The sequence below is a fragment of the Arachis stenosperma genome, chromosome 10 (genome assembly GCF_014773155.1).
Source record: "Arachis stenosperma cultivar V10309 chromosome 10, arast.V10309.gnm1.PFL2, whole genome shotgun sequence".
NCBI classification, from domain to species: Eukaryota; Viridiplantae; Streptophyta; class Magnoliopsida; order Fabales; family Fabaceae; genus Arachis; species Arachis stenosperma.
Window position 1 is genome coordinate 42,778,990 of NC_080386.1, and position 12,185 is coordinate 42,791,174.

At 41.7% G+C, this 12,185-nt stretch overlaps 1 protein-coding gene across 1 annotated transcript; it reads right to left on the minus strand.

Annotated features, from left to right (window-relative positions):
• Window positions 1–1,556: 1,556 nt before the first annotated feature.
• LOC130957022 (uncharacterized) lies at window positions 1,557–1,955 on the minus strand. The gene has a single exon (XM_057883928.1). The coding sequence runs from the start codon at window positions 1,953–1,955 to the stop codon at window positions 1,557–1,559; it is 399 nt and encodes a 132-aa protein (XP_057739911.1).
• Window positions 1,956–12,185: the final 10,230 nt, after the last annotated feature.

Sequence of the window (12,185 nt, forward strand, 5' to 3'; positions counted from 1 at the left end):
TGCCAGAAGGGGGAACATCTGCTCACAGAAGCGGTTAGTGAACCGCGCAGTGTCCTTTGCTGGAAAGGCTTTTTCAGATTCATTGATCTTGATGGTTTTCTTGACTCACTTTGTTGATGGTTTGACAGCTGTTGAAGATGGTTCCACAGCTAGCGCTCTTTTTGTTCCTCTCTTTGCCGGTGGTTAGGGGGCAGCTTTCTCTTTATCTTTCTTGGTGGCCATCCTGAAAGGGAAAAGAGAAGTAGCATGTAAATCCAAGGGTTAGAGCAAGGAAGAGGACACTACAAGTGATAACCAATGCCTAGGTAAGGAAAATAGCAAACGAAAGACATGGTCACGATTCCATGGGATCAGTTCATCAATAGAAATATAGCAAGGCATTGTAGGTATTGGATGCAAGATGTTTATTAGCATACTGGCAAAGGCATGGGTAGCATAAATTAAGCATCAATTATTAAAATGTATTATCACTCGTAACAAACTAACAATCATGTTTGTATTGACAATTATATTAATTTAATAAAATATGGAAAGAGTTTTGTGAAAAATAGGCACAATGCCATATGGGCTTTTTCAGAAATACTTAGTATGCATGTTTAATATGATAGGGAAATAATTAAATTAGAACATGCAAGCATTCCCAAAAATATTTAATATGAATTGTCAAATAACTCCATAATAATAATCACAAGCAATTATAGAAGAAATCACCCATTAAGATATCTAACACCAAGTAAAATAATGCAAAAGTAAATAATTAAGAGGAAGAAGGGAGAGAAAATAGAAAGAAAGAACCTTGAGAAGAGGATGAAAAGAGAGAGAGATAGTGGATAATGTGAGTGAGAAAGAAGTGAGAGGAGAGGAAGAAGAAGAAGAAGATAAAGAAGATAGATAGAGAAGAAGAAGAAGGAAGAAGAAAAGAGGAAGAAAGAAATTAGGATTGGGAAAGATAGAATTAGAATTAGGGAGGGAGAAAGAATGAGAACTGGCGGCGCTGGGATTTAGTGGTGCGGCGCAACTAACGCAGACGCGCATTGCGTGCGTCTGTGCAGATTACGCAGAAGGGTAGGGGTGCGTAGGCGTCAGGTGCGCGTACGCGTGGGTTGGTTTGTGCTTATAGCACAATACCCGCCCCAGACCAGCACAACTCTCTGGTCGAACCAGGTTTTACGTCGATTTCGACATCGACGCGGATGCGCCGTTGGCGCTGATGCATCGGTCGCCAAGAGAAGAAACGGCACGCACGCGTACAGTACGCATACGCGTGGGTTAGAAGGTGCCTAAAGCACGTTTCCAACCTAGCTCCCACGCGACTCTCTATTCAAACTCACCCAATTCACATTCACAAGGGACGCGGACGCGCACTAGGAGCGGGCGCGTTGATCTCCTTGTTTTTTTTAATGCAAATATGCAAATGTAAATGCATACTATATGCAGAATAATGAGAAGAGTCACTAAATAAAGCTAAAAAGAGAGAAGGGAACGATCATATCATGGTGGGTTGTCTCCCACCCAGCACTTTTCTTTAACGTTCTTAAGTTGGACAGTCCACTAGCTCAGTCTTCCGCTGTGGGTGGATCCTCCAAAAGGAAGATCTCCAGCTCCTTGCTTTTCTTCATTGTCTCACCATGATATAGCTTAAGGCAATGTCCATTTACCTTGATGAATTTGGAGCTTGAAGGATGACTTAGGTGAAAGACTCCGTATGGCTCTGCCTTCTCTACCCTATAGGGGCCTTCGCATCTTGATCTCAGCTTGCCTGGCATGAGCCATAGTCTGGAGTTGTAAAGAAGAACTAATTCCCCAAGTCTGAACTCTCTCCTTTTAATGTGCTTATCATGCACAGCCTTCATCTTCTGTTTGTACAGCCTGGAGTTATCATACGCTTCTAGGTGAAGGTTCTCTAACTCTTGTAGTTGCATCTTCCTTTCAGCTCCGGCCCTCTCAAATCCCATGTTGATTTCTTTTACTGCCTAGAATGCCTTGTGCTCTATCTCGACTGGGAGGTGACAGGCCTTTCTATAAACTAAGTGAAAGGGGCTCATCCCTATAGGTGTCTTATACACTGTTTGGTATGCTCAAAGTGCATCTTGTATCCTGGTGCTCCAGTCCTTCCTATTAGGCTTGACTATCTTTTCCAGGATACGCTTTATCTCTCTATTAGACACCTCTGTTTATCCGTTAGTCTGCGGGTAGTAAGTAGTTGCTACCTTGTGAATAATGCCATGCTTCTTCAGCAGAGCGGTCAGTCTCCTGTTGGAAAAATGGGTTCCTTGATCACCCAGGATTGCTTGTGGTGATCCAAAGCGACAGATAATATGGTTTCTAATAAAGAAACAACAGTGTTAGCATCATCAGCACGGGTGGGAATTGCTTCCACCCATTTGGAAACATAATCTACAGCTAACAATATATAGACAAAACCGCTAGAGTTTGGAAATGGACCCATGAAGTCAATACCCCAAACATAAAAAATCTCACAGAACAACATAATTTATTGGGGCATCTCAACCCTCTTGGATATATTACCGAACCTCTGGCATGGGGAACAAGATTTATGGTAACAAAATCATGGTACACAACTTCGTGCAGCTAACCAGCAAGTGCACTGGGTCGTCCAAGTAATACCTTACGTGAGTAAGGGTCGATCCCACAGAGATTGCCCGCTTGAAGCAAGCTATGGTTATCTTGTAACTCTTAGTCAGGAGATTAATGATAAAAATGATTTTTGTTTATGAAGAATAAATAACATGAAATAAAAAGTACTTGTGATTCAGAAATGAGAAATAGGTTGAGGTTTTGGAGATGCTCTGTCTTCTGAATCTCTGCTTTCCTACTGTTATCTTCTTCACGCACGCAAGGCTCATTCCATGGCAAGCTGTATGTTGGTAGATCACCGTTGTCAATGGCTACCATCTGTCCTCTCATTGAAAATGGTCCAACTACGAGTTACGTAGGGCTAATCATCTGTCGGTTCTCACTCGTGCTGGAATAGGATCCATTGATCCTTTTGCACACTGTCACTGCGCCCGATATTTGTGAGTTTGAAGCTCGTCACAGTCACCCCTTCCAAGATTCTACTCGGAATACCATAGACAAGGTTTAGACTTTCCGGATCTCAAGAGTGCTGCCAATTGATTCTAGCTTATACCACGAAGACTCTGGTTCCACGGATTTAAACGCTCTATTGTCAGGAGAGGCAATCAAACTCGTGAACTAGGAACCCAAGAGATACACACTCAATCTAAGGTAGAACGGAAGTGGTTGTCAGGCACGCGTTCATAAGTTGAGAATGGTGATGAGTGTCACGGATCATCGCATTCATCATGTTGAAGTGCGAATGAATATCTTAGAATAGAAACAAGCGTCATTGAATAGAAAACAGAAATAATTACATTAATCCATCAAGACACAGCAAAGCTCCTCACCCCCAACCATGGGGTTTAGAGACTCATGCTATAAAAGATACAAATTCATGTGTAAAATTTCATAAGGTACAAAATAAATCTCTAAAAGTAGTTTTTATACTCAACTAATAATCTAGGTTTATAGAAAATGAGTAAACTAAGATAGATAGTGCAGAAATCCACTTCCGGCGCTCACTTGGTGTGTGATTGGGCTGAACATTGAAGCTTTCACATGCATAGGCTATTTCTGGAGTTAAACGCCAGCTTTGGTGCCAGTTTGGGCGTTTAACTCCAGCTTTTATGCCAGTTCTGGCGTTTAACGCTAGAAAAGGGTAGAAAGTTGGCGTTAAAACGCCAGTTTGCATTATCAAAACTCGGACAAAGTATGGGCTATTATATATTGATGGAAAGCCCAAGATGTCTACTTTCCAACGCAATTAAGAGCACATCAATTGGGCTTTTGTAGCTCCAGAAAATTCATTTTGAGTGCAGAGAGGTCAGAATCCAACAGCATCTGCAGTCCTTTTTCAGCCTCTGAATCAGATTTTTGCTCATGTCCCTCAATTTCAGCCAGAAAATACCTGAAATCATAGAAAAACACACAAACTCATAGTAAAGTCCAGAAATGTAATTTTTGCATAAAAGCTAATAATTATATACTAAAAACTAACTAAATCATACTAAAAACTACCTAAAAATAATGCCAAAAAGCGTATAAATTATCCGCTCATTAATTTACAAAAGGCAGCAGCATCTTTAAAAAGAGTAGGCAACCAAAATCCACAGTCTAAAATTTTTCAGGCTATCTTTTGAGGGCCAAAATGTCCACCACTCTCAGAGGAGTGACAAGCCTCTAAAATGGACTGGAATTCTGATTGAGGCACACATCTTCTAATTATCTAGTTAGCACCATACCTCCATAAATATTGATCATCCCAAATATAATATTTGGACTCGCTTTTCAGCTTGTCCCTCTGCTGCTTAGTAAAATTGAGAGGGAAGGTATGACTAACTAGATAATTAGCTACAAGTGCATACCAAGGGACTACTTCAGATACTACATGCAAGCTATCAAATGGAAAAGCATCATTGATAGGAGTGGAGTCATCCTTATTGTGCTCAAGGCGACTCAAGTGGTCCGCCACTAAATTCTGAGAACCACTCCTATCCTTAATTTCTAAATCAAATTCTTGCAACAGCAGTATCCAATGTATCAGCCTTGGTTTGGACTCTTTTTTAGCTAACAAATATTTGAGAGCTACATGGTCTGAGTACACTACCACTTTAGTACCAAGTAAATAGGCTTGGAATTTATCCAGAGCAAAAACAATAGCTAAAAGCTCTTTTTCAGTGGTAGTGTAATTAGACTGAGCAGCGTCTAAGGTCTTTGAAGCATTTGCAATTACAAAAGGATCCTTACCTGCGCGCTGGGCTAGCGCCGCTCCTACAGCATGGTTGGAGGCATCGCACATAATCTCAAAGGGATAGTTCCAGTCTGGTCCTCTCACTATTGGAGCTTGAGTCAAGGTGATCTTCAGCTTATCAAATGCTTCCTTACAGTCCTCAGTCAGCTCAAATTCAATATCCTTCTGTAGCAGTCTGGATAGAGGTAAAGCTACCTTACTGAAGTCCTTGATAAATCTCCAATAAAAACCTGTATGGCCAAGGAATGAACGGACTTCCCTCACGGAGGAGGGGTAAGGCAGACTAGAAATGACATTTACCTTTGCTGGATCTTCAGAAATATCAGTATTAGAGACAACATGTCCTAGAATAATACCTTGTTTGACCATAAAATGACACTTTTCAAAATTCAAAATAAGGTTTGATAAAACGCACCTGTCTAATACTCTAGATAAACTATCCAAGCAAAGGCTAAAGGAATCACCGTATACGCTAAATTCATCCATGAAAACTTCCATACAATTCTCAATAAGATCAGAGAAAAGACTCATCATGCACCTTTGAAAAGTAGTTGGTGCATTGCATAAGCCAAAAGGCATTCTTTTGTAAGCATAAGTTCTAAAGAGACATGTAAAAGTAGTCTTTTCCTGATCCTCAAGAGCTATATAAATATGAAAATAGCCTGTGTAACCATCTAAAAAGCAGTAATGCGATTTACCTGACAGGCGATCCAGCATTTGATCAATGAATGGCAGGGGATAGTGATCCTTACGAGTGGCCTGGTTGAGGCGTCTGTAGTCAGGCACACCCTCCAGGAATTCTACACTATAGTTGCTATGAGCTCTCCTTGCTCATTCTTTATAGGTGTGACTCCAGACTTCTTGGGCACCACTTGCACTGGGCTGACCCGTTCGCTATCTGAGATGGGGTAGATAATATCTGCTTCCAGTAGTCTGGTCACTTCTTTCTTGACAACCTCCAAGATGGTGGGATTCAACCTTCTTTGGGGTTGACGAACAGGCCTTGCTCCCTCTTCTAAAAATATTCCGTGCTCACAAACTTGAGGGTTGATGCCTACTATATCCGCTAAGCTCCACCCAATTTCTTTCTTGTGTCTTCGCAACACACTAAGCAACTACTCCTCCTATTGGACTGTGAGTTCCCTTGCAATGATAACTGGGAGATTCTGATTATCCTCAAGGTAAGCATACTTGAGGTGGGGTGGAAAGGATTTTAACTCCAATTTCTGCTCCTGATCGGGCACTGGATCGTCTGGAGCCAGTGATGATGGCATAATGTCCTCATTGTGTTCAGAGGGGTTCCCCACACTTGGACCTTGCTCCATGTGCATTTCTTCTACTACTTCTTGGTGAAATGCAGCCACTGTCTCATCAATGATGTCGCACTGGAAGATGGAATGGTCTTCCGGAGAGTGCTTCATAGCCTCCCTCAGATTGAAGCTCACTGCCCGGCCGTCTATCTCAAAGGAATAGGTTCCTGAGAATGCATCTAACTTGAACTTTGAGGTCTTCAGGAATGGTATTCCGAGTAATGTGGATGACGGTTTTCCTAAGTCATTTTGGGGTATCTCCAAGATATAGAAGTCAATGGAAAATATGAGCCCCTTAATGATCACCAGCACGTCCTCAGCAATTCCAACCATTGTAATAATGCTTTTATTTACTAACACAAAATGAGATGCCGACCTTTTTAAGGGAGGGAGCCTCAAGGCATTATATATAGACAAGGGCATAATACTCATACGTGCTCCTAGATCACACATGCAGTCAAAAAATATTACATCCCCAATGGTACAGTTAACCATGTATGGACCTCGGTCACTACATTTTTCAGGTATATCCCCCATCAATGCAGATATAGAACTACCTAAAGGAATAGTTTCTAATTCATTAATCTTATGCTTATGTATGCACAAATCCTTTAGAAACTTCACATATTTAGGTACTTGCTGAATAACATCAAAAAGGGGAACAGTTACCTCAACCTTTTTGAAGATTTCTACCATTTTTGGGTCAAGTTCCATCTGCTCTCTGGGCTTTCTTGCAAGGTGTGAAAATGGGATAAGGGTGGCATCTTTGGTAGCTTTAGATCCTTCTGGTGCACCATTCTCTGGTTGAGTTACTTCTTCTTCAACTGTGTCTTGTACTTCATCTTTCTTTCCTACATCCTCCACTTCAAGCATGTCCTCAACTGGGGCGTGTTCTAGTGGGCTTGGCTCCTCAGGATTCCTCTCTTGCAGTGTGGTTCTGGACCTCAAGGTGATGGCATTGATGCCACCCTTGGGGTTGGGTAAGGGTTGAGAAAGAATTCCACTGGAGTTTGAAGGCTAGTTGTTGGAGTTATTCAGTGATCCAATCTGTGAGACAAGAGCTTGCAAGGTAGAGTTCAGACCGTTTAATGTAGAAGTAAGGTTATTCTCCATGGTCTTCCGTCTCTGGTCAATAGAGTGTAGCAACTTATCATTAGAAGAGGAAGAGGGGTAAATAATCTGAGGGGTCTGCTGAGACGCTTAGGACTGCCTTAGATGAGGTACTCTGTAAGCCTGGTTCTAGTTCTATTGTTGATATGTAGGATTCTACTAATACCGGTTCTGCTGGTTATTATTATTCCACCTCTGATTTCGTTGGCCGTCTCTGCCTCCTCTGTTATAGTTGTCCCTCCAACCTTGATTAAGGTTCCCACCTTGGTTATAGTTGCCGCCTTATTGGTAGTATCCTTGATTCGGGCGGTCATAGAAATTGTGAGTAGCTGCCACGGTATTGTCCTCATCTTGGAGCTGTGGACACTCATTAGTGTAATGACTATAATCAGCGCATATTCCATATACTCTCTGTGGAACCAGTTGTTGACTATGCTGTGGTGAGGGGTGCTGAGATTGTTGCTGGCCCAGATGTATCTGCTTCAGTAGGTTGGTCATCTCACATATTGATTATGTGAGAGCATTATTCTCACTGCTAGAGAAAACCTCTGCCATAGCCTTGGGGTGGTTGTTCCTGTTGTGCTTGTGATTCCGAGCAGACTCAGCCAAGTCGGCGATCAGTTGCCATGCTTTTTCTTTGGTCTTGTACTTTTTTAGAGAACCATTACTCGCACCATCCAATGTAGTCTTGTCCTGAGGCTTCATGCCCTGTGTGAAGTAGCTGATCAACACTAACTTGTCAATCATATGGTGGAGGCATGCGTCTAGGAGATTATTGAAGCGCTCCCAATATTCGTAAGAGTTTCAGATTTGCCTTGAATAATCATTGAAATTTCTTTCCTCAGTCTATCAATAACTTCAGCTGGAAAGTATTTTTCTAAGAATTCTCTTCTAAGCGTGTCCCAGTTAGTAACAACTGCTTCAGGTTGAGTGTAGTACCACTCCCTCGCCTTTCTCTCAAGAGAAAACGGGAAGGCGGCCAGCAGAATAGAAGTCTCGGTTGCACCATTATGCCTGACAGTAGAACAGGCTGTCTAAAAATCCCTGAGATGCTTGAGAGGTTCTTGAGCAGGTAAGCCATGAAACTTTGACAGTAGATTGATTAGTGCAGTCTTCAGTTCAATATCTGTACCCAGATTTGGATGACGTGCTTGGAAAGGTGGCAGTGTAAAGTCCGGAGCTCCTGCTTCCTGGAGAGTAATCCTCCTGGGAGCTACCATGTTCTCTGCACATAAATCAACCAAATCAGTAGAAAGGGGGCTTGTTTCTTCCTTAAATGACGTTTCAAATTCGTCCTCGGAAAGGACTAACCGACACCGAGCCTGCCTTTAACGTGAAAGAGTTCTTTCAATTTCAGGATCAAATACGGGTAGGCTCGGATCAGGTAGTGAACGCGTCATTCAATGAAAGAAACATATATCTCATGGTAATAAAAGTAAACAAAATGCAAATAAATAAATTTCAACCAATAAATTAGCACACTATTGCACCTCCTCGGTAACGGCGCCAAAAATTGACGTGGCGGAAATTGGCCGATTAAGAATTTATAGAGAAAACAGCATTGCAAGTACAGTTCTCAACCGACTAAAATCCGCTTATCAATTTAGAAGGGGTTGTCAAAAAATTTAAAAATAAAATACTGGGAGTGTGAATCCCAGGTCGTCTCCCAACGAATTGCAGAAAGAGTGCTATTTTATTAATCAGAGGTTTTCTAAGAAATTTTCAAGTTTGGGAAATGGAGATATAAATAATAGTAAATCCAGATAAAAGCCTTGACCGGAGAAGATTAAATGGAAGTTCTATCCCTGTTGAACTTTCCCAAGTGTAATAATAAAAGGGTTGTTATCCTACTTAGTTATCCCTTATATAATAAGGGAAAGTCAAGTAACTCTCAAACTAATCCTATCGCTTGCGTCCTAATCCTTTCCTAAGAAAGGATTAGAGTCGAAGACAGGAGAATTAGCCAACAACTTCCAATTAATATTAACACTTGAGTATTCTAACTCAAGGTTTTCCTTTTTATCAACTCCCAATCAAGTTAGGGAACTACTCCATTATCATGAATATAACTTTCGGAGCATTAAGAGAGGAATAAAAGGAAGACATGATAATTAATAACCAAAAATCAATTAAAAGTAAAAATGGTTCTTTGCATTAATAAATCCCAAAATCTTGAACATACTTATCTAAACAGAGTCAATGGGCAATAAAAGAGTAAAGGAATAAAGAAACAAACTAGAATGAGGAAGTTCCAATGGAGGTAATGACTCTTTTCAATATCCAAGGCAAAGCAATAAAACTCTAAAACGATGAATGTGAAGAAAACCTAGAGGAAGGGGTAGAATTCTCTCTAGATTCCAAACTAAACTAAAGCTATGCAAAATGAGAATGTGTCTTGAGTCTCTGCTATTCTTTGGCTCTAGTCTGTGTTTCTGGGCCAAAATCTGGATCTAAAACTAGCCCGAAATTGCCCCCAGCGATTTTTGCAGGTCACGCATGTCACGCGTGCGCGCGCGTGTCGATTGTGCTTTCTGCTTGTTGCGCGTCTGCGCTAGGTGTGCGTGCGCGTCGATGTGTGGATGTGCTGCTGTGCGCGTGCACGCCTGTGCCACTCCTCGCTGGTCAGCTTCTTTATTTCCTTGCGTTCCTTCCATTTTTGCAAGCTTCCTTTCAATCCTCTAAGCCATTCCTATCCTATAAAGCCTGAAAACACTTAACGCACAGATCACGGTGTTGAATGATATAAAGGAGGATTAAAAATATGTAATTTAAAAGTCTAGGAAGCTAGTTTTCAACCATAGAATAAAATTGGGAAGAAATTGTAAAATCATGCAAATCATATGAATAAGTGAGTAAAGAGTTGATAGAAACCACTCAAATTAGCACAAGATAAACCATAAAATAGTAGTTTATCACATATCTAATCAACACTTAGGATGGATAACCCCCATAGTTAACTACCTCAAGCTCGAGATCCTCCCCCCGGAGAAGAATGAAGCAAAAAGGCTCAAAAGAGAAGCACAAAACTACACGCTGGTCTATAACGTCCTATACAGAAGAGGGATCTCAAAACCTCTCCTAAAATGCATCGCGACCTCCGATACAAAGGAAATCTTGGATGACATCCACAGTGGCATGTGTGGAAATCACCTGGGAGCTCGGGCCCTAGCCAAGAAGGTGGTTTGAGCCGGCTTCTTTTCGCTGACTTTGCAAAAGGAGGCTGCTGAGTTTGTCAAAACATGCCCTCCTTGCCAAAAACACGCTAACTTCCATATAGCACCCCCTGAAGAGCTCATCAGCGTTACCTCACCTTGGTCTGTTGCAAAATGGGGACTCGACCTACTCGGACCATGCCCACCAGGGTCAGGACAAGTCAAGTACCTCATAGTAGGGGTCGACTACTTCACTAAGTGGATTGTAGCAGAGCCCTTAGCCACTATAACCGCCCAAAAAAGTAAAAAATTCTCGTACAAAAATATTGTCACAAGGTTTGGAATTTTTTACTCCATCACCACGGACAATGAGACTTAATTTACCGACTCGAGCTTTAAGAACTTGGTGGCCGACCTAAAGATCAAACACCAGTTCACCTTGGTAGAACACCCCCAGGCCAACGGACAATTCAAAGCGGCAAATAAAGTCATACTGGCCGGGCTGAAACGGTGACTACATGATGCGAACGGAGCTTGGGCTGATGAGCTTCCCCAAGTATTATGGGAATACCAGACAACTCCACACTTTAGAACAGGAGAATCGCCGTTCCGTCTTGCTTACGGAATGGAGGCAATGATTCTCATCGAAGTAGAAGAAAGGTCTCCTAGGGTCGTGTTCTATAACGAAGAGCTCAACCCACAGGCCCAAAGAGAAGAGCTCGACCTGCTCCCAAAAGTCCGAGAAAGAGCTCGAATTAGAGAGGAAGCCCCAAAGCGTCGAATGGCTCTAAGATACATCCAAAAGGTGATCAAGAGAAGCTCTGTTACCAACGAACTTATCCTACTTCGAAATGACATCGGGACACAGAAGTCGGGTGAAGATAAGTTGGCTACGAACTGGAAAGGACCATACAGGGTAGCCAAAGTTCTAGGAAAGGGTTATTACAAGGTGTCCGACCTCAAAGGGTGAGAGCTCTCAAGGTTCTAGCACACCTGTAACCTAAGAAGATATTATAATTAGAAAGCCTTGAACCAAGGTGCATTCTTTTTCCCAATAATGAGGGTTTTTTAATGAGGCACCAGGACAAGGCTCAGGGGCACTCAAGCCTTTAGTAACCGTCTCTGTAAAGGAATTATATACTTTAATAAATCTTCCTTATGTTTCTCTCTAAAAAGTTTCCTATCTCAAATTCATTAATTTATGCTCGACAAACTACAAAAAGTCATTGCCCGACCTAAAATTCGTCAGCAAGACGAAGCGACGAGGTCCAGATTAATGTAAGAAGTTACACAAACGACTCGTAGAAAGCGACTTTCAATAGGTTGGATAAAAAATAGTCATAAAAGTAACTTGATGAAGGCCCAATTCCACAAAGTCGGACCCAATGATAAAAGGAAACTAGGACGTGTACACAACTTCTACCTACCCACCTCCAAGCAAGAAGGAACCACCCCCGAGGAGGGACCGACTACATAAAGTCGGATCTAAGAAAGGGACTCCAGTGAACCTTGGAAAACATCACAAGCGCGCATAACGCTGCCTCGAAGGTTATCAGAACAACTAAAAGTAAAAAGTGTTCAAAAACTTTTGCAAAATAAGTGTTAAACACTACTTAAGAGTTGTCAGAACAACTAAAAGAGCACTCAAAACAACTACAAAATGAGTCTTGGACATTACTTAGAAAGTTGTTAAAAAGACAACCAAAAATAAAGGTTAGGTGTTAAAAAAACTACTAGGCTATTACAAATGAAAGTCTCAATAAAAGACCCACAGGTCGGGTC

Coding starts and splice junctions, on each gene's coding strand:
- LOC130957022 (XM_057883928.1), bottom strand. CDS start 1,955: ATGGGATTTGAGAGGGCCGGAGCTGAAAGGAAGATGCAACTACAAGAG.